General features: G+C 38.9%; 1 protein-coding gene across 3 annotated transcripts in view; it reads left to right on the top strand.

The window, feature by feature from the left end:
- Positions 1 to 22,775, top strand: part of slc15a1a (solute carrier family 15 member 1a) — a 34,011-nt gene extending 11,236 nt beyond the window's left edge. For 2 of the 3 annotated variants that reach the window (XM_073854880.1, XM_073854881.1), the window contains exons 11-24: positions 9,350 to 9,436; positions 9,728 to 9,817; positions 11,345 to 11,389; positions 11,583 to 11,615; positions 12,904 to 12,992; positions 13,305 to 13,386; positions 13,645 to 13,764; positions 13,844 to 13,987; positions 14,214 to 14,260; positions 14,341 to 14,436; positions 14,834 to 14,948; positions 15,057 to 15,194; positions 21,565 to 21,672; positions 22,328 to 22,775. In XM_073854880.1, coding sequence (XP_073710981.1) covers positions 9,350 to 9,436; positions 9,728 to 9,817; positions 11,345 to 11,389; positions 11,583 to 11,615; positions 12,904 to 12,992; positions 13,305 to 13,386; positions 13,645 to 13,764; positions 13,844 to 13,987; positions 14,214 to 14,260; positions 14,341 to 14,436; positions 14,834 to 14,948; positions 15,057 to 15,194; positions 21,565 to 21,672; positions 22,328 to 22,525 — 1,392 coding nt within the window. In that variant the 3' untranslated portion in view covers positions 22,526 to 22,775. Of the gene's footprint in view, positions 1 to 9,349; positions 9,437 to 9,727; positions 9,818 to 11,344; positions 11,390 to 11,582; positions 11,616 to 12,903; positions 12,993 to 13,304; positions 13,387 to 13,644; positions 13,765 to 13,843; positions 13,988 to 14,213; positions 14,261 to 14,340; positions 14,437 to 14,833; positions 14,949 to 15,056; positions 15,196 to 21,564; positions 21,673 to 22,327 lie in introns of those variants that run through there. The other variant, XM_073854882.1, reaches the window with a different exon arrangement.
- The last annotated feature ends 524 nt before the right edge of the window (positions 22,776 to 23,299 follow it).

The raw sequence follows: 23,299 nt of genomic DNA, 5'->3' as shown, positions 1-23,299 counted from the left end.
GAAAGTGCTGATAGAAAAATACAGCTGGAAAAGAAAAGAAGGGAAGTAGAACGGCTAGAAGATCTTAAAGGGCATGTTGCAGCTCAAGCAAGACTGCAGGTTTTTTCAGAACCTGGCGATCCACCTTTTGCACTTAACCCTTTGGTGGATCCATTTTTTCCCTCCATGTACACCTCATGTTCTGTTCCACAGCCAGCCACATTTTCTCAAGTCCCTGTAAGTCAAGATATCCCTCCTGCTGCACTTCCACTCATGCAACAAGCCCCTACCACTAAAGCTCCTCCCACTCAAGTCATTTCAACCTCACATGAAGCTTCCAATGACCTCGTGAGAACTCTTGCTGAAGCAATCACGGCTAATCGAGTTCCAATCCCAGAACCCGATGTTTTCAAAGGAGATCCTCTTAAGTACAATGATTGGAAGCTTTCCTTCTTTACTCTGATTGATCGCAAGAACCTGCTAGCTCAAGAAAAGCTGTTCTTTTTACGTAAGTACGTTGGTGGCTCAGCCAAGAGAGCTATAGAAGGCCATTTCCTTGTAGGAACAGAAACAGCATATCGTGCTGCCTGGGATATACTTGAAGACCGATTTGGTAATCCATTTATAGTTGCCAAGTCATACCGTGATAAGATACATACATGGCATAAAATTGCCCCCAAGGACAGCGAAAATCTTCGTGAGTTTGTTGATTTCCTGAGCAGTGTGGAATCAGCTATGCCATATGTTCAAGGTCTACAAACACTCAACGACTGTGTGGAAAACCAAAGGATTACTAGCAAGCTCCCGGATTGGTTGAGCTCACGCTGGAACAGAGAAGCCACAATTTATCAAGATGGACACAAAATGTTCCCTGACTTCAGATACTTTGTGAGATTTCTCAACATGGAGGCTCGAATTGCATGCAACCCCATCACATCATTATATGCAGTGAAGTTAACTGACCAAGAAAGATCAAAGTCAACAGAACGAGATCAGTCTAAGTTTCAACGGAATCAAAACTTTAGTGCGAAAACTTTCACTACTAACACAATTGAGAAGACAAACATCACATGCTTGTTTTGCAAGAAAAAAGGCCATACTCTCCATACATGTTTCAAGATTCGAGAAAAACCAGTTGAAGAAAGAGTTAAGTTTGTCCAAATGGAGAAATTGTGTTTTGGCTGCCTTAGGATCGGTCATAACTCCAAAGCTTGCACATCCAGGAGTGTGTGTGACTTGTGTGGAAAACGCCACCCTACATGCCTACATCAAGATCGTGGGAAAAAAGACCAAGAACAAGGAGTAAAATCAAAACACGAAAGGCCAAAGGAAAACAAAGGAGACAGGAGTCAACACTCTGAATCAATTGAAATACAGCAAGCTACCTCTAACCGAGTTGTTCAAGAAAAGAGCAGCACTCACACTTCATCTATTGTTCCAGTCTATGTCTCCACAACAATGGAACCAGACAAGGAAGTTTTAGTGTATGCTTTACTTGATAGTCAGAGCGACACAACCTTCATCCTGAAGGATGCAACTGATATATTGGGTGTCAAGAAAGAGCCAGTAAAACTTAAAGTGTCCACGATAACATCAAAAACAAAGGTGGTGAATAGCCAAAAGGTGCAAGGACTACAAGTAAGAGGCATCAGCTCTGACACTAAAATCAAACTCCCAACAACCTATACCAGAGATTATATACCAGCAAACAGATCCCATATACCCACAAGCACAACCGCAAAGTCCTGGCCTCACTTAGAACATTTGGCAGAAGAAATGTCTCCGGAGCTCGATTGTGAAGTAGGATTGTTAATTGGCTATAACTGTCCTCAAGCCTTACTTCCCAGAGATGTCATCACGGGCAATGAAAACCAGCCATATGCACAAAGGTCTGTGTTGGGTTGGAGCATTATCGGCTACAGTAACACTGAAGTTGATTATGATCATGAGGATGAAATCGGTGTGAGTCATCGTATCATCATAAAGGAAGTTCAGCCAGTTTCCAAGCCCTTTACTGAGCTCAAGTCTGAGGTTCATTTTGTTTATAGAACTCAAGTCAAGGAAATGATCACTCCAGCAGATATACTCAAGGTCTTTGAGTCAGATTTTACTGAGAAGTTCAGTGAAGACGTTCTAATATCGCAAGAAGATATTAAGTTCTTGAGAAAGCTGAAAGAAGGAATCAAGCAAAAGCCAAATGGACATTATGAAATGCCATTGCCTTTTAAGGAAGAGAGACCAAGTCTGCCAAACAACAAAGTGTGTGCAGAACATAGACTCAGATGTTTGGAAAAACGGCTTAAGAAAGATCATCAATATCGCAAAGATTATGTGGCTTTTATGGAGGACATCATAGCAAGAGGTGATGCTGAAAGGGTTCCAGAGTCAGAGGTAACCAATCAGACCACGTGGTATATCCCTCACCATGGGGTTTACCATTCCCAAAAGCCAGGAAAGATTCGCGTGGTATTTGACTGCTCAGCTAAGTTCCAGAATACATCACTGAATGAGCATCTACTCACCGGGCCAGACCTCACAAATACCCTCGTAGGGGTCTTATGTCGGTTCCGCAAAGGTCAAGTAGCCTTCATGTGTGATGTAGAGCGGATGTTCCATCAATTTCATGTAGCACCAAGAGATCAAGACTATCTCAGATTTCTGTGGTGGGAAAGAGGCAATATGGAAGCTCCCCTGTCGGTATCCCACATGAAGGTTCACTTGTTCGGTGCTGCATCGTCACCTGGATGCGCAAGCTTTGGGTTAAAACACCTTGCTGCAGAAGGAGAAGGCAAGTTTAGTGAAGCTACAGTGAGGTTTATACGGCGCAACTTTTATGTTGATGATGGATTGACAAGTGTGGACAGTGAAGAGGAAGCTATTGAGCTTATTAAAGAGGCAAGAGACCTCTGCAACACTGGTAAACTCCACTTACATAAATTCATTACCAACAACAAAAGGGTTCTTGCCACTATCCCAAAGCAAGAACTTGCTGAAGTTGCAGCTGATCTGGACATGGCCTTGGGTGAGCACAAGATGGAACGGGCTCTTGGGGTCCAATGGTGCATTAGCTCAGATAAGTTCCAGTTCAGAGTGAGGATAAAAGAGCATCCTTTTACCAGAAGAGGAATACTGTCAACAGTGGCCTCAATTTTTGATCCTCTTGGATTTGTGGCACCTATCATTTTGAAAGGTAAACAGATTCTACAAAGGATGTGCCAAGACAAGGTGGGATGGGATGAACCGCTTTCTGATGACCTCAGGCCGTGTTGGGAAGCATGGCTCCAAGACCTCCATAATTTGTCTTCGGTAGGAATACCACGCCACTACATTCCATTAGCAGCTAAGGAAGTACAGCAGTGTGAACTTCACCATTTCTCTGATGCCAGTGTTTCTGGCTATGGTATGTGTTCTTACCTTAGAGTTGTTTCAAAGTCTGGAGAAGTCCATTGTGCTCTTGTTATGGGGAAGGCAAGGGTTGCACCGACAAAAGTAACAACCATCCCAAGGTTGGAACTCTCAGCTGCGGTTGTGGCCACAAGGACAAGTGATCTGCTAAGGAGAGAAATGGAGATTGAAAATCTGCAGGAATACTTTTGGACCGATTCCAAGGTTGTCCTTGGTTACATCACCAATGATGAAAGGCGATTTCATGTGTTTGTAGCCAATCGGATCCAGCAGATCAAATCGAGCACAGAACCAAGTCAGTGGAAATATGTTGCCTCTGAAAATAACCCGGCTGACCATGCTTCTCGCGGACTTATGGCAAAGGAGCTTGTAGAGTCTAATTGGTTCACGGGACCTAGTTTCTTGTGGCAAAAGGACCTCCCTAAGGAAGAAGAGTTCAAGAAGATAGAACTCAATGAGGATGACCCAGAAATCAAAAGAGCACAAGTTCTTACTACGGAAGTAAATGAGGTAAGGTCCCTAGCTGACCGACTTCAGAAGTTGTCTGATTGGAAAGGAGTTGTAAGAGCCATAGCAAGACTTAAGCGTCTTGCAAAGGAGGTGAAAGGTCTTAAAACAAGATCCAATGAAGCTACGACACTGGAAGAAAGACTGGAGGCTGAACGATTTATAGTCCATGCAGTTCAAGTAGAAGCTTTCAGTGATGAAATCAATGCTCTTAAACAAAAGAAAGATGTACAAAAGAATAAGTCAATCAAACTGCACAAGTTGAACCCTTTCATAGACAGCCAAGATATCCTGAGGGTGGGAGGTAGATTGACACAAGCAACACTCCACCCTCATGTCAAACACCCAGCTATCCTTCCCAAAGGACATCATGTGTCCCGATTGTTGATAAAGCACTACCATGAGAAAGTAAAGCATCAGGGTCGTGGAATGACCATGAATGAATTGCGCTCCAGTGGGATTTGGATCCTGGGGTGTAGTAGTGAAGTGTCATCATTCATTTACAAATGCATCAAATGCAGAAAACTCAGAAGGTGTAATCAGTAACAAAAAATGGCCGATCTTCCACCAGAGAGGATGGAAGCTACCCCTCCGTTTACCTATAGTGGTATGGACTGCTTCGGACCATTTTATGTCAAAGACGGAAGGAAAGAACTGAAGAAATATGGGCTTCTATTCACCTGCATGTGTTCACGTGCCATCCACATTGAGGTATTGGATGACCTTTCTACTGATGCTTTCCTTAATGCGTTGCGCTGTTTCATTGCTATAAGAGGCAATGTGAGTCAACTACGAAGTGATCAAGGCACAAACTTTGTGGGGGCACGCAATGAATTTCAAGATTTAATGAAAAGAATGGATCAAGAACGTGTGAAAGAGCTAGGATGCAACTTTGTGATGAACCCACCTGCTTCCAGTCACATGGGGGGCGTCTGGGAAAGGCAGATTCGGACCGTGAGAAGTGTCCTCACATCCATCTTGGACCAGTCTGCTGGAAGATTAGACAGCTCTTCATTAAGAACATTCCTATACGAAGTGATGGCTACAGTGAACAGTCGACCATTGACTACAGAAAATCTCAACGATCCATTAGGACCTGAACCCCTAACTCCAAACCACATCTTGACAATGAAATCGACAATAATCGCACCACCACCTGGTGAGTTTGTCAGACAAGATCTCTATCTTCAAAAAAGATGGAAGAGAGTACAGTTCTTGTCCAATGAATTTTGGACCAGGTGGAGAAAGGAGTATTTGCTGAATCTGCAGCAGAGGAGCAAATGGAGCAAGGACAGGAGAAATGCTAAAGTGAATGATATTGTCCTGTTGCAAGATGATGGTACACCAAGAAATCAGTGGAAGCTGGCGAAGGTAGTTTAAGTCGTCCAAGGAACTGATGGAAGAGTCAGAAAACTCAAACTGTTACTCAGTTACACAACACTAGATAGCAAAGGCACACGCTCACATAAGCCACTTTACTTAGAAAGGTCAATACACAAAACAATACTATTGCTTGAGGCTGAATAAGTAAGTTAGCTCTTCAGTTACATTATTTTGTTTTATTTGAAAGTGTATTTACCTCAAGAGATTTGTTTACAATGTATATCTTTGTTGTGAATCACACATTGTGTGATGGTGGGAGTGTTAATGCAGCTGCCTTTTGAATTTATTTTGAAATGAGCACATACTTTTATTTTGACATGCCGAAAAACAGGAAGGGGCGGTTGTTAGCTTCGGTAAGCTCTAGAAGAAAAGCGCAAAGACCAAGCGCACATGTAGCAGTGATACCTGTCTAGTTTCATTTTTTATTCTTTATAATCCATGATTCGTGGTGTTTACTACAACTGTGTATAAGCTGAAGGATACATTTTTTGACTGAAGATTGCTTCTGGAAAAGTACTCTGCCGTTGGTTGATAAGCAGGCTAAAGTGGTCAGTATTATTCTGTATTTTTGTTATTTATGTAACGATTGCAATATTTAATGTTGTCTATTTTATTTACTTGAACCTTTAGTTCTACGGTGTTAATAAACATCTGTTAACGGAACTGGAGTCTCGCATTCGATCAATGGGCGGCATACAAACAATTAACATACTCGTGCATGCTGGCTTGAGGGGGTCCATGATCCTGCCTGAAATGGGTGTAACTTTATGCGATCTTCAGCACAAACGGTTTTGGCAGCATGTCTCTAATCCTTGAAGGTGAGTGAAGCACGTCACGTCTGTTCGCGGTGACCAGCGACCCAAACGCACTCACTTTCTTACAGCCAGTAGTGGAATGGCAATCGGGAGAGACGGGACTTTCCCGGTGGGCCGATCTGATAATAGTTAATTTCGAGTTATATTAGCAACACCGTCTGGCGGCGTGATGTGTGTGATGTGATGTTCCCGCAGCCCGCTGGTCAAACTGCAGCCTCTCTGCTCAACAAAGTATATAAAAGTGCTCAACCTGTTCGGCAGGTCCAAACATGTACAGGATTTATAAAAATACGGTGATCAATGAGCGGTTCCTCCTCAAATGGCATAGCCTGTCGTGATGTAAAAAGCCGCCGAACGCCTGTTTATTACAGTATGTATGCGGTCGGATCCGAGTGTGCTGCAGCTGCTGACTGCTGCTGCATATAAAATTATCATGTGATTCGTTATAATCGCATAAACAATATAACAAAGCATCCTTTTATTTCACAAAACAATATATTTGAGATATTATTTGATAGATTAAGGATGTTTAAAAACCTCTAGCCTGGTGGTCAGGACATAAATGGATCCAATCAGCAGATTTGCGAAGTTTTATTTATCTCCACATATATCATAAATAATAATTAGCATGGTAACTTTGCAGTATAACACATTATATATTTCCTACGATGTATATATGATTTCCAAATTATATACGTAAGTATTAAACAGCAATAATAATGTCTCATCTATCTCTATGGCTCTGGCTGAGTCTTTCTCCACTTCTCCCCAACGTGACGTCATCGCAGAATTGCGTTAAAAAAACCGTTAATACCAAAAACGTAAAAAAAGTGGTCTTTAAGACCATTTTTGAGACATTTTAAAAATTATACACATATCTTGAGTGATTTATGTACCCATTAATCGACAGTGGTGGTTAACCTGCAACACGCACTTTAAAGTGAACTATCCCTTTGAGGGCTTGGAACCATAAACACCTACGCTTTTCTTCAAATGGTGTCTTCAACGACGGTATTTTTATAATAATGAAGGCCATCTTTTTTTGGCCTTCCTATTCTGACACTCAACAGCACAACAAGACATTTTCTAGAGAGTTATCTTGCTCGTTTCACGTGTGTATAATTCATTTCCACTGTTTTTCTGCCACCACATTGTGCATGCAGCCTGCAGTGACATAACTGTGACGTCTACTCGCAAAAGGTTTATATAATTTTATTAAAGGAATAGTTCAGCCTAAAATTATAATAAACCCATGATTTGCTCACCCTCAAGCCATCTGAGATGCATATGTTCATTATTTTTCAAATGATCACATTTTTAGTTTTTAGAAAATTTCCTAGCTCTTCCAGTTTTTGTGTGGGGTCCACCTCCTTCAGGCCCAAGGATTGTGTGTCCATACTTTACAGGGGTGATCCAGGCGGCTCCAGGGGGATAAACAAAGGCTGTCTAGGCAGCGTTTACACTTGGCATTAGCATGCGACCTGTATCCGGATGTTGTCGACATACACATTGAAAATGTAAAAGTGTAAACGTGTTTGTGATCGGAATGTTATCCGATCTGTGTGTCCTGATATAGAGGTAGTCGAGGACGCTTTGTGATCGGATCTCAGTGTAATGTAAATGCATTTCAACCATCGTATCTACGTTTACATTTCAACGTCACACAAAACCCTGCCCACTTTCATCTCCTCTCACTGACAGCTGTCAAAAATTAAGTAGGGATGCTCCGATCAGGATTTTTGCAGCCGATACCGATCACCGATTTGTAATCTTCGTGATCGGCCGATACCGATTCCGATACCGATTTTTTTAAAGCTGATATGCAAGCTGTTTGATGACTGTAACTGTTACAATCTTTCTAAATAAAATAATACCACGGATGCTGCCTTTGTTATATTACTTGCAGTAATTAGGTATATTATTGTTTTAATAGAGACTCAAATAAATAAGCACAACAAATATTTATTCTGCAAAGAGAAATTTAATATGGCTTTAAAAAGGCTTATGTCTCCTAAAAGTACTGAAAATAAAACACTTCATAGATTTCACTGTATTAATTAAATGTACACGCATTCGTATGAAGTATAAAAATTCTTTAGTCAAGAGCAGAGAGTGATTTTATTGAGAGATGAATTAGGTTACTGCAGCTTTAAGACTTGACAGAGATCGCTCTGTTCACGTGCACTGATGACAGGCTGCTGTGTGTGGGCGGCGGCTGAACGCAGACAAGCAGCTGTGAGGAAAATAAAAGTTTAAATGCTCAAAACTTTAAGACGCATGCAAATAATAAACTTTTGGGATGAGGATGCAATTGTCCGTGATAGATATGTGTTGTATACGCTGTTTGATGGGGATGTGAAGACGTCTTGCGCTGTTTACCGGAGCGCGTCCTCCGGTAAATACGCATATCTCTGTAAAGGCAAAGAGAGACATACAAATCTGCACGCTGCACATGAGCAACAGGTTGTAAAAATGCTCGCGCTACGTAAAAAATGTCTTTAATTGCCGCCGCATTCAGGATCCTTTTGATGACAAAAGTAAACAGAAAGATCGGTTTATGAGATCGGCAGATTTAGCGAGCACCGATCGAGTCATTTAATGCCATTATCGGCCGATACCGATCGGCGGCCGATCGATCGGAGCATCCCTAAAATTAAGGACGTTAGTTCATGGAGCGCAGGTGAGAGACACACAAATTCATATTTGTGGGGCAATGCTAGCTAAGCTTTAAGTATTTTGAAATAAATCGATATACAAATGCATTTTAACACTGCTGACTGTATTTCATTTATTCAGGCATATGTTTAATATGTTCCAACTATTCATAGAGAGATTTAATATTTAATGGCAGAATTTAATTAATCGTTATCGTTATAATGTTCGGGCGCTGCAAGATAAAGTCTTTAAAGCTAAAATATAAAGCTTAAAATGTAAACATCACGGTTATTGGGGTTGCCAGTTATTCTCTGCTGTTGGCTTCGCGGTAGCATTGTACAATACGGGATTGCGGTTACCGCGACAACCCTAAATCATGTGGCTAAAGACAGCTGCAGCCATTTGTAATTGACAGCTATTCATCCAGCGCGTCTCCTTGCACGGGATCCGATCACACATCCAGATACAGAAGCCACTTTGACAAAAGTTATACGTGATAAGAATAACATAAGTGTGGGTAAATAATAAGGATTTTATATTGTGCATTTAATATATTTTCTAATATTCATTTATTAAACTATTAATTAAATTCACTTTTCTCATAGTTTGCCATCAGAAATCGGTTCAGACACAGAAGCAGCCGCTATCCAAAGAGAGAACACTGGATGGACTGGGCAGAGGAGAAATATGATGTATGATACAATATCATCTCTTTACACACACACACACACACACACACACACACACACACACACACACACACACACACGCATGCACACACAAACACACACACACAAACGCAGGTTCCCAATTTTTTTGTGGCCATTCCATAGACCTTAATGACTTTTATACATTAACACTCACACTAAAGTTTCTGCTATTTTACATTTTCATCATTTAGATTTATTTCCTTGTGGTGACCAATTTAATAAATAAATTTGGTTCCCCCCACACACTAATTTCCCTTGTCTTTTCTCCTACAGAAACTACTCATAGCTCAAATAAAGATGGTGTTAAAGGTGTTGTTCCTTTATATCCCTCTGCCCATGTTTTGGACCCTGTTTGACCAGAAGGTAAAGATGAACACAACACAGTACTAAAGACAAACTGAAACTGTTAACTGTTTTAAAGTGAAGTGTATCATTTCTTTACTAGTAACATCATCAAATAGAATAGCATAACTAATGATTGTTTCAATAGAGGATTTCAAAGCCCTCCTCTTATAAGCAGGGGTTAAATTGGGATTTGTTATGTGGGGGGGCTCTGCGGGGAGGGTACTTTAAGGGGTAACATGTTTAATACTGATGACAGCAAAACCACTGGTGTGTTTTAATGACATTCTGGACCTCTGATAGGATTAGATAAGTTTCAACTTTAATTCTGTGCCAGAGATTGACCACAAATATTTTATAAAGAGTGTCTGAATTTTAAATTATTCAAATCTATGAGTTTGACACCCTATATCCATTTGTTGCACATGTCATTATGCACAATTGATCAATCTTTAAATGAAGTAAAAGGAATCAACCTCCTTGAATAATTTTATAAGATAGGCTACCCAAAAAGATTAAATTAACAAGAAAAGGTACAACACACAGAACTGTATCATCAACATGTCTAATAAATTAGCAATAGAGATTCCCTATATGCTGGTCAGCAGCTAAAACAATCGTAAGGTTTGATTTGTGTAATCAAAATACATAAATGTATTAAACTATACAATGAGTTATATGAAGTGTTATCCAGTTAACATACTGTAATTAGATGATGGACATACATACTTTAGTCCTTAACACGTTTCTAGTCTTCTATTAAGTTTCCTCGACATGGGCATCATTATTACCTCTCTCTCTCTCTCTCTCTCTCTCTCTCTCTCGCTCTCTCTCTCTCTCTCGCTCACTCTCTTTCGCTCTCTCTCTCTCTCAGGCTCTCTCTCTCTCTCTTGTCTCTACAATGTCAAATGATCCTGTGTGAAAGAGCGTTCTTGAAGTTCCTGAGTTGCATAACTTGCGCGAAGACGCGTTTAAAAGGAAAAGCGCGTGTTTTCGCGGCAATTGCGCCGCCCAATTCGCGTCATTTGCATCGCCCGTGCGAGGACGCGTCTGATTGCGTCTTTGCATTGACTTTGTATGTAATCTACTCACGCAAATCGTTGAACTTGCGTTGGTGAGTATGCCCCATAATGAACGGAAACACATGATTCCCTTCGCGTCAGTGCACACGCACCAGCGCAGCGAGTACACACGCACAAGCGCAGCGGGTACACTGGCACGAGCAGAGCGAGACCTTCAGCCTATGTGCCGGAGCTTAGCCCCGGACGGCCCCGGCCCAATTTAAACCCTGCTTATAAGCTATTGGTCAGATATACAGGTAGCCCCTAAACTTACCTCATTGGATGAGTCGACCTATTTCAGGCTCCACCTTCTTAAAATAAAAAAATGACACACTTCACATTTAACATAAACAAGTCTAGTTCTGTAATCCAGTTGTTTAAATTTAACCTTGAGTATTGTAATGGTTTAAGTTTTCAGTTCATACTGAATCTCTCGGATGTGCATGTGTTTTGTAAAGGTTTGTGTGTGTTTTTTTCTATTTCGTAGGGCTCACGCTGGACTCTTCAAGCCACCACTATGAGCGGAGACTTTGTATGTGTCTCATTTTTTTGTATAAAACACATTATTAACGAACCTAATTCAAATTTAACAATGTGTTGGGGAGCAAATCAGTTACTAATAGAAGCCCAAATGTAGCTGAACCCACACAAAGACATGTATTATTGCTGCTGAACACAGTACATGTGTACTTCCTGTGATCGATGTCATTTCCTGTTGTCTATAGGGGGCGTTCATCCTGCAGCCAGACCAAATGCAGGTAAATGTTACGATTCTTTTTAGGATTTGGATTTAGGCCCTGAATGTGACACATGTTATGAGTATGTTATCTTGTATGTGTATCATGTAATTGATGTTCTCAGACACCTGCTGTTCATTTACATTTCTCAATATATGACTCCTGCTTATAAACTACACAACATTACATCCAGTGTGGACTTGATCCATGTAGGATAGAGCCAAACTCTCTGCTGGGTTTGTTTTTTAAGTTCCTGTGACCTGAGATGATGTAGAGATGCTGGCAGTGCAGATTTACAATAGATTGCCTTTAGTGGTTTCAGATAAAAATGTTCACGAATTTGTTGAATGTCCTGTACAGTCAGAATCCACTTAGGGGATTGGTCCATTTTCTTAAAAGAAAAATCCAGTTAATTTACTCACCACCATGTCATCCAAAATGTTGATGTCTTTCTTTGTTCAGTCGAGAAGAAATTATGTTTTTTGAGGAAAACATTGCAGGATTTTTCTAATTTTAATGGACTTTAATAGAGCCCAACATTTAATACTTAACTCAACACTTAACAGTTTTTTTCAACAGAGTTTCAAAAGACTATAAACAATCCCAAACGAGGCATAAGGGTCTTATCTAGCAAAACGATTGCCATTTTTGACAATAAAAATAAAAAATATACACTTTTAAAGCACAACTTCTCGTCTAGATCCGGTCCAGCGCGACCTAACGTAAATGCGTAGTGACGTAGGGAGGTCACGTGTTTCATATATAAAACGCACATTTGCGGACCATTGTAAACAATAAACTGACACAAAGACATTAATTAGTATCAGTTGGCATACAACAACGTCGGAACGGTCCTCTTTCAACACACTTGTAAACACTGGGGCGGAGTTTTGCGTTCGTCTTCTGTGACCTCTTGACGTCATGACGTATTGCGCGGGGTCAGCTGGCGCATCACGACCGGATCTACATGACGAGAAGTTGTGCTTTAAAAGTGTATATTTGTTATTTTTCTTGTCAAAAATGACAATCGTTTTGCTAGATAAGACCCTTATGCCTCGTTTGGGATTGTTTATAGTCCTTTGAAACTCTGTTGAAATAAACTGTTACGTGTTAAGTATTAAATGTTGGGCTCTATTAAAGTCCATTAAATTAGAAAAATCCTGCAATGTTTTCCTCAAAAAACTTAATTTCTTCTGGACTGAACAAAGAAAGACATCAACATTTTGGACGACATGGTGCTGAGTAAATTATCTGGATTTTTCTTTTAAGAAAATGGAGTAATCCTTTAACTGAGATGTGTCTCTTTCAGACTGTAAATCCTATCTTCATCCTGACCATGGTGCCCATCATGGACCGAATTGTTTTTCCTCTTATACAGAAGTGTGGCCTCAATTTCAGGTAAGACTTACAAAAACCTACTGGTATATACAGTACTGTGCAAAAGTCTTAGACCCCATCATCAGCTTTATTGTTTTAGCAAAGTTTGAATTTCCATCCATATTTATTTTTCACTCTTTTTTAAGATACAAACAGAACACTTTAGCTTATTATTTTTTTCTGGTTTTAATATTACAAACACATTTCCTGTATTTACTGGTTGTATTCTAATAAAGAGACTGAGAAATAATTATATATGATCACTATATAATTGCAAAAACAACAAATCTAACAAATCTTGATGTTATTAACAGTGTATGTCTCATGTTTCAGTCCTTTAAAGAGAATGACTGTAGGGATGCTGTTTGCTGCCATGGCTTTTGTTTCTGCAGCTCTGGTCCAGGTTGAAATTGATGTGAGTACGAGAACATGTAACTGCAGGTGTTTTCAAAAAAATTGTCAGAAAAAGAAAGTGTGTCATCAATTTACATTGTTGATCGTCAACCTTTGGAAAAAAACAGAAAATTACATAAACTCTTTATTTGATTTCTATCCTTTGAGGTAAAACTTGAGTGCTAAAGTTAATCTTGATTAATACACTTTACGTTTTACAAGAGGATGAAAAAGAGGCCCAAACAACGTCCAAAACTCTAACAGATTATCTTCCCCTCAGAAAACATTGCCAAATTTCCCATCATCCTCTGAGAGTCAGTTAAAGGTGGTGAATATGGGAAACAATCCACTCATTGTTACCATCCCAACCATTGAACCTCTACATATTGAACATTTGCAGGTACAACACGCACACACACAACACATATACACACAGTCACAGTCTGTGTCTAACAGAGATGTTTCTCGTGTTTTTATAGAGTACTGAAGAATATTTGGTGTTTGACCATCAGGACATCACAGTGTCCTTGAACACAAATCCTGTTATCACTAAAGCTTTGAGTTTAATAAAGGGTCAGCGTCAGACATTGATCATTCCCTCTGATCCTGCTCAAATGTATCTGGTGAGTGTGTAAATGTTACAGATACACAGGCACTAACAGGGTTTAAAAGTAGATTATTATATTAAATAGTTTCTTGGGCACACAAACATCACTGCTATGGTATAAAGATGTTTTAGGAGATGCCCGTGGTATTCTGAACAGTCATACTGACAGACGGATGATACATTGACGGGTGTAAGCATAAAAAGTTTGGTGAAATTGACCCTGATGTTTAACTTTCCCTCAGCAAGAAGACATCATGTCTAAACCAGATGAAGGAAAAAATGCCATAAGGTCAGTGAACTGTCCAATAGATTTATTATTCTCTTAAGATCAAATGTTTCCTGAATAAAATGATGTTTGCTTTTGTATAGATTTGTGAATGGTTTGAGAGAAGTCCTCAACGTTACTGACGTGGGCTCCATCGAGCCGTCAACTGTCTCAAACTACACAATGGTTTTACAGGGAACGTAAGTAAAGTAACTCACTGACTCTTCATTGAGCTTCTGATTCCTATTTTTACTTTTAAACATTTTTGTTTTTAACACTTAAAGTGAAAATAAAATCATTGCTTTATTGTTATTCAATCACTAAATAGCTATTGAGGCATTGCTTTAGGCTACTACCAATGTAAATAATAGTAAACCTAACATTTTTTTTTTTTAATGATGGTTAACTTTAATGTAATAAATGTTACTGCAATGAAAGCAAATGTCTGTAGATTTGTAGCCTTCATATAAATCTTTCAGCTCAGTGTCCACATCTCTCACTGTTCACCAATCAGTCAAAGTAAAGATGTTATTCTCAGTATAGATTATTCTGTATTTTAGATCTTTTTGATGATGTTGCTGTGGTTTCTCCTCTTAGCCGGACATTTCAACTCAGCAGTAACGAGAAGATCTGTAAGTTTAGTGCAACATTTGGATTTGGTGCCTCATACACGTTCCTCATCCCAAATAATCTGACCTGGTCTGATCTGGAGGTGTGTAGTATCTCTCTCTCTTTACCCTGCTGGAAGGTAAAGGTCCTCTGAAGCATCAGTTGTTTTAGCAGTTGTTTTTTGTGTGTGTGTCTGTGTGTTTGTGTGCAGTGCAGTAACTCCATTAAGAAATTAGAGGACATCAAGCCCAACTCAGTTCACATGGCTCTACAGGTTCCTCAGTATTTTCTCATCACTACAGGAGAGGTGATGTTCTCAGTCACCGGTCTTCAGTTCTCATATTCACAGGTAAATAAACAGCTGTCACCTTTGACTGTCTCACCATTGCAAAATGAAAACAAGTGTACAAATTAAGAGTTTGGTTCCAAAACGCGATAAACGGCATTTTTGAAAAAAATGAGGGGCTGTCCACACAGAGACGCGTATCACTGCATACGTATACATTTGTTATCGTTTTCGATTCACAAAATATACGGATTGCCTGTACAGACAAAACCGCAAGGGTGTCGATTTTAGATTTATCCACTTTAGGACCCGGTTTCAAAAAATAGCGGATTCAGTCTCCCAAAACGCCGGATACACGTTTCATCCACACGGATCCGGCGTTTTGGGAGACTGAATCCACTATTTTTTGAAACCGGGTCCTAAAGTGGATAAATCTGAAATCGACACCCTTGCGGTTTCGTCTGTACAGGCAATCCGTATATTTTGTGAAGCGAAAACGTCATCACATCACGTGTCGGAAGCGTTACACGTAACAGCAACAACAATAACGGCGGACTACGTGATTGTGTTCGTGCTACAGAAGCTACTTAAGCCTACTAGCTTTATTACAGCAAAATCTATTGCTTCTATGCAATTGTGGTGACCAACAAGCGATAATGGACAACACCATACGTTGGTTATGCGCATGCTCAAAGTCTTCTTCTCCGTGTATAGTGTATATCTGTGGCAGAATTACAGCGCCCCCATACTGGTCCGGCATATATACTACACCGCTTTCAGTCTGTTTCAGTGGTTTCGTGTTTACGGATTATTTTTTTAGAGCAAGGGAAAAAAATGATCGGATAGGGAATGCACCGGCTTCGTGTGGACATAGCATGAGTTACTGCCAAAATCAGTATTATATCAGGTCAGTATTTAAAAGTAAATTCTTAATTTTACGCAAAATCCAATATCCGCCGTGTTATTTTGTCATCTTTTCTCCCTTTTTCCCCAAAATGCGATAAATGCCACTCCTCCTTTTTCTACAGAATGCAATAAATCCGCTCCACAAATTACAGTGCACCATTCACACAATGTAAACAAACAATGGCGGCGCGTTGAGTACACGGAATCCTGGTTTCCTCATCTACTTTGTACTTCGTGATCAACAAACAAACAATAACAAAATAATACTTTAATGGCATTGATAAACCTGTGATGGTTTTCTTTGACGGGAAAGAAACGTAAGCCATCAACATCTATTAATTTACACAAGAGGCACTCAGGAGACGACCGCTTGTTCTCCCAACAGTTCTCCCATCAAGCTTCCCATGCACATTGACGCCAGAGGATCTTATGAAAAACTTTACATTATTTTACTCAAAGTCAACGAAAATCGAGCAGGACCAAAACATTTGACAGCTGATGGCTGTGAAAAATGTTAAGCGACGATGTCAAATATAATCGCATCAATGACAGTGTTCTTAGTATCACAAAGTAAGTGTTTTGATTAGGGCCAGGACTCGATTAATAACATTAATCTAATTAATTAAAGGCTTTGTAATTAAAAAATCGAAATTAATCACATTTTAATCGCATATAAATATTTGACCTGAGAACATTGAGAAGTAATTTTTTCACATGGATTTTTAGTATACCATGAATAATGACTGAATACATAAGCTTAAGCAACAAAATATTGTTTATTTTTGTTCAACCAAGTCGTTGTACTCGGAGTCGGGCTAACGCCCATGCTAGCTGCTATATGTTTTGCACTGAGATGATACTTGAGGCTTGATGTGCTGCGGTGTTATGCGAATTCCTTGTTGCATAGCTTGCACACAACCATGCTCTTATCGACGCTTCCATCCGTTTTTATAAAAAAAATTCCCATCCACGAGACCAACCAAAGCGATCTCATCAGCTTCTTCGTTCATGTTCACTGTGGTTTGTTGTTGTCTGAAGTCATGAACGCTAGTTGGTGCTCCAGAATAATCGTTCTGCCGAAACTCATCCAATGAGAGATGTTCCGCGGTGCAAAAATAAGTGTGATTAAAATGCGTTAAAAATGTTTAACGCGTTATTTTTTGTGTAATTAATTAATCTTAATTAACGCGTTAAAGTCCCGGCCCTAGTTTTGATTAATGCCAAATAATGTTTATTTTTTTAATCAGTGTGTACAACTAGTCAACTAAATGAATGTAAAATGGCAAAGATGAATGCACATGTATACATGGATTGAATAGATTTATAGCATTTTGAAAAAATAACTGTCATGGATTTATTGCATTTTGTAAACAAATAATTTGTTTTTATAATAAATCTTTGAAAATCAAGTTAGGGATTTGAATTTTTTTATGTTTTTATAACCTAAAGATGTTGTGTGAAAGTTTGTAACAGAAAATAGTGGTTTTCATTTCGTCACTTTCTTGGTATAGAAAACACGTTTTACCGAAATTTCATGTCAAAATGGATTTATTGCGTTTTGGAACCAAACTCTTCAAATACAGTATAATCATATTGTGTATTGTACTTGCATCATTACAGGATCATATGAAAACTTGACAACATTAAAATCATAACAAAACATTTCAGATGAAGAGAAAGCTAATTTCAAATGCATCTCAGATTGGAGAGCAGAATGTGTCATCATATCTACACTGTATTGTGTTCTCGTGTTTATTATATGTTATCAGTAATGTCCTACATCATCTCTTCTATTCATTTAACTCTGGCTTTGTATGCTTGGGTCAAACTTGACTCGATGGTGAAAATCTTTCAAGAATTCATGATCATATGGAGGTAGGGTGACCACCCGTCCCGCGTAGCGCGTAAACGCACAGCGTTTGAAGCCCAATTCATGCGTCCCGCAAATTGAGACCGTGTCACGCATAATCAATGCTTGCTCAAAAAAAGTTGGTCGCTCTATATCCTTCAGCCCCACGCAGCCAAACGGACATTACTAGACAGTTCAGGCTTGCTCGCCACTCGCTACTCACGCGCTACTGTTGCCCCTCAGCTGAACTGCTGACAGGTTGTTGTCAACTTTTCGTTGTTGTCATGACAGCGCAGTCCGCACGCAGGCACGCACGTGCATCCCTTTTAGATGCGCGCTTTCCAATTCGAAAAATGGAGAAAGAGACTGAGTCTGACTCTGCACCGCCATCATCAATTAAAAATGGAAGGTGTGGGTACAAGAAAGACTGGCAAAATAAAGATTTGTGGCTGAAAGTCCTAAAGATGTTTCCAAAACCCTGAACAGTTTTTTTTTCCTGCGCCTGCCTTTACTAACATGCAAGTTCACCATCCTTCCTCCCTCTTCTCGTTCCGTGAACCTCTGGAGTTGTGAGTTAAGACTTTTTTTTAACGGTTTCTGTGTTGTTGAGCAACTTCAATTCCTGTTAATTCTATCATTTTATATTATAATGTATTTAAAGTGAATAAATTATAATGAAAAATAAATTAAATAGCTAAAGTAAATCGTAAGTGAAAGTGCATCTGTCAATCATTGAATGTTCAAAATATTATGAATTTTTATTTTTAAAAAATACACATTGGTTGGCCTATTCATGCGCATACATCATGTTTAGGGGAATAGGGCATTATTAATATGCCATGTACACTGCAAAAAATGATTTTCAAGAAAAAAATGTCTTTGTATTTTTGTCTTGTTTTCAATAAAAATATCTAAAAATTCTTAAATTAAGATGTTTTTTCTTAAAGAGCAAAACGACCCAAGAAAATAAGTCTAGTTTTTAGACCAAAAATATAAAATTTAAGTGATTTTGTGCATAAAACAAGGAAAAATCTTAAATTAAGTGTTTTAGAAAAATGTTCAAGATTTTTTTGCTTACCCCATTGGCAGATTTTTTTGTTTTGTGCACAAAATCACTCAAATTTGATCCTTTGTGTCCAAAAACTAGACCCACCTTCCTGGGTCGCCCCGCTCATCAAGAAAAAGCATCTCCATCCAAGAACCCCTAGATATTTTTACCGAAAACAAGACAAAAATACAAGATTTTTTCTCTAGAAAATAAGTTTTTTTGCAGTGTAAGGTGGTATGTGCTAGAAATGGGTAAACCACTATCAATAAGTCGGCCCGTGGGTCGGGTGCACCGCCGGGCCAGGGAGTGTCCCACATTGTCCCTCAGAAACACACCGTCAGGGTTCCCACGCGTCCTGGAAAACCTGGAAAATGAAAGACCAATTTTCCAGTACTGGAAAACACATAAAAAATGGGGGGAAACGTCAAATGTCCTGGAATCGCTTGCGTTGTCCTGAAAAATTATTTTCCCTCCTGGTAGGATGAACGCAAACGGGTTAAAAATGTTATGCATGAATGTCTGTTTTGACCTGCCTTTAACGTGTAATATTGGGCTGGGGCGTTTGTCTGCTTTCATTTCCGCATGTAGCCAGCACACCGCCCCACGTGACACAAACCTGCCAATGTACGCGTTTGCGTAGCAAGTGCCCCTCTAAACTACGGACATGTGAGTTCTGTGGCAAATATGCACGTGCGGTACTCCTGTCTGACAACACGATTCAGCAGCGTGGTGAAGCAGTTTCAGCTAATCATTGTAGAAAAGCAGAGAATAACAAGTCTACTGAACCTACAACGTAACATTCCCGTCCCTCTCCTCCTCCCCTCTGCCTCAGCACTCAATGGCACTGCTCTGCCTCACTCTCTGTACCCCGTTCCCCATTTGCTGCAGTTGGGCTTAAAAAGGTAATGTGTGTGTGTGTGTGTGTGTGCGCGCGTGCGTGCGTGCGCGTTCGCGTGCGTGCGTGCGCGTTCGTGTGCGCGTGCGTGTGCGTGCGTACGTGTGTGTGTACCTGCCAGCTTTTGGTAAATGTGAACCGTTACACGTAAGGATTCACTGTGAAAGCATTCGAGTCGAAGTCTAAGTGAAAAAATAATGTGTTGTGTACAGTAAGTATAATACATAAAATATAGGGGTGTGACGAGATCTCGTGCGATTAAATATGTATCGCGAAATTAATTATGTCATGAGATTTCTCGGGGAGGTCAAATGCTGGCCGTTTCTTATACAAAATGCTGCATCCAGAGGTTGCATTTGTAGACTGCATACGTCATAAATTAAATGCATTATATTCTGTCTTTTACTGCGTTTGCTTTTTAAATCTTGCTCAATAATAACAGTGACTGTATCATTTCTACTGTAAAGAATTGAACTAATATTAAAGATTTAAATGGATTTAAATGTTGTTTGGCTAAAAGCATCCATTTAAAATTAAAGTAACTGAAGTGGGTAATTTACCGCCCCCTGTAGGCATTTGTTATAGTACATAATTCTGTTTTTTTAGGCTATATAAATGTGTTTACTAGTTTTGATACTTTATTTGGACGAATTATTATTGCATTGTCATTATTATGTAATGTTAAAGGTTATTATTTTATTACCAAAAATATCAAATTACTTCATTATCAATTAGCAAAATAATTGTTAGGGACAGTCCTAGATTAGTTAAAACATTTCAAAATAATGTGATTTCAGTTTCCCATTCATTTATTTTATCATTGAGAATTTCTTAAAAATAAAGTGACATTGCTTTGTTTTATATTGACCTTTTTGCACTGCAGTATAGGATTTGAGTTTGATATTTATAGTTTTGATTTATTTTTGCAGTGATTTTCATTTTTACTTGAAGAATGCAGGTGTCAGATGCACTAAGTCAACTGTAAGTAAACAGTAAACAGATAAAGTAAAGGAAATTCTTTTGGTGATTTATTGAACATAATTATTTTGTTGAGAAAGTACAACAGAGACAGACTGAGATAAATAAACATTTTAAGCAATCTTGTTAAATGTACAAAATATAAGGTACAATTGTAGAAAATAGCAAAGCTTCTCCAAAGCTTGGGATATATGATATACTTCAGATCCATTTCATACACCAGTAGGCTAAATGGATTTTGCATTTAAACACATTTAGCTTTACAAAAGGTCTATCCATTTCAGCAATATAATTGACAAAACAGTTACAAAGATAGGATAAATCGAAATAATTTAGAGTCAAAAACACATAACTCATCAGTTTATGCTATACCAGATGCGTAATGTGCCTTGGTGCGAGCAGATGCAATTAATTTAGAAGTCCGATAATAGTTAATATTTTCTAACGTTAGTGACTGATTGCGAATACAGCTTGACTGTGAGAGTTTGGATTTTTAAACTGATATCAGCAATGATGATATGATACTATCACTACTACCCAGCCTTAGTTGTGATAACTTGACTCACACTGTAGCAGCTGAAAATGTCCTGAAAATGTCCTGGAAACGTCCTGGAAAATCTTTTCAAGAAAAGAGTGGGAACCCTGACACCCCTTGTCCCCCCTTGGGCTTATCAGCAGGTGGTCACCCTATATGGAGGTAACATTTTCTTCAAAGAAGATCAGTAAATTTGTGCATTTATGTGTTTTATGTCATAAGGCTCCAAAAAACATGAAGTCGGTGTTGCAGGCCGGCTGGTTGTGCACTAATGCTGTGGGAAACATTATTGTGTTGATTGTGGCTGAATTGGGAAAGCTTCCTAAACAGGTAGAGTATATAACCTCATACAAACCATATCACACACAACCTAATTATATCAAGAGTTCAGAGGCAAAACCATGTCAGAAAAGAGTGAATCCGACGTGTTTTCTTGTAAATTATTATTTTTCATCAGGCTCTTATGTTTAGGTTCAGTCATTTAACTTTAATGGCAATGAAAGGGTTATTAGTCATAAACTGAAATGCCTTTTTCACAAATGTCACTTTAGTCATTTCATTGGTGTTTAACAAATTTGACTGTGTTTTGCTGCAAAACCCTCTAAGTTCATAAAATTTTCACATCTAAAAAGGTCTCAAGTCACTTCTCTTTTCTAAATAAATATAAAAGACTGTAAACTATATATTCTGTAAACCTCCTTTAAAACTCTTGCATCTTGACGTACCTACGCCATCGTTCATCCAATTATTCCTCCAACAAAGCAGTATTTATGAATGTGAGTGTAAGACTTACACTGTAAGTGAAGAAAGAATTTGATGAACATATTATACATGTCGAGAGCATTCGGTTAGGAGGTGGCATTTAGCGCTTTAGCATCTGAACTTTTCTTGTTTATATTGTCGTGTAAAGAAAATGAAATGATTTAGTTACACTAGTGTATTAAACAATAACAGACTGGTGATTTGTGTGTGTTTCTCTCTCTAGTGGGCAGAGTATGTGTTGTTTGCTTCACTGCTAGTGGCTGTCAGTATTATCTTCTCCTTCATGGCTTACTTCTACACCTACATTGACCCAGATGAGATCGAAGCTCAGATCAGGAGAGAGCAAGAACTCCAACCAGAGGAGAAGAATAAAGAGACAGCGCAAACTGAAGAGCAGGAGGTCAAACAAACAAAGATATAAAACCTTCACAGTTTGACTGGATTATATGAATATTCAATGATTTACCCATCATATTTATTAAATGACTGTGAACAGTTTTTTTATTTTGCACATTTGGTTGGTAATGGTTAGATGATAAAGTATATAAAACATTTTCTAAAAATGGCTTATAATGCAGGTGGCCTGTACTGATGAGTGTATGTCTACATGATTATTTAGGCTACATGTTGTGTTTGTTTGTATGCTAATAAACAGTGAACCCTAAACAGTGGTCTATGTTTAGCATTAGACTGAAATGTTGTCTTTATTTATGACTCTTGTACAGTAATAGGTGTCAACAGTAGTGTTACAAAAGTCTCAAAACAGAAGGTTTATTAAAGGGACAATGTGTAAGTATTTTATTAGTCAAAATCAATGTCTTTATTCATAAATATGTCCTCATTGGTGTCAAATGACCTCTGCCAGTGATCTGACTTTTCTTTGTAAACTTAGAATTTCTTCTTTTTATTTACATTGATCGGGTAAGTCCAAGGAGGCTTCCATGTCATAACGCCATATTGAAAAACTATAATAGCAGAGAGGGACAAAAAGCACTAGACTACCAATGCGTTTCCACAACGCGTTTTCATTCAGAACACGTGAACCAGCTAAAACGGACAAGGAGATCGCTGAGTACATAATGGCTACTGTAGATGCAACACGCATTTGGAAAAGCGAGGCGCTATAGAGAGCACTATTCATTTAAATCATAGACTGTAAAAAAAGATGGACAACGCCTGTTTGCTCTCTTCCATT

The sequence above is a fragment of the Misgurnus anguillicaudatus genome, chromosome 17 (genome assembly GCF_027580225.2).
Source record: "Misgurnus anguillicaudatus chromosome 17, ASM2758022v2, whole genome shotgun sequence".
Taxonomy (NCBI): Eukaryota; Metazoa; Chordata; class Actinopteri; order Cypriniformes; family Cobitidae; genus Misgurnus; species Misgurnus anguillicaudatus.
The sequence above is the reverse complement of the archived record's forward strand: the minus strand, read 5'-3'. Positions and strand labels throughout refer to the sequence as shown.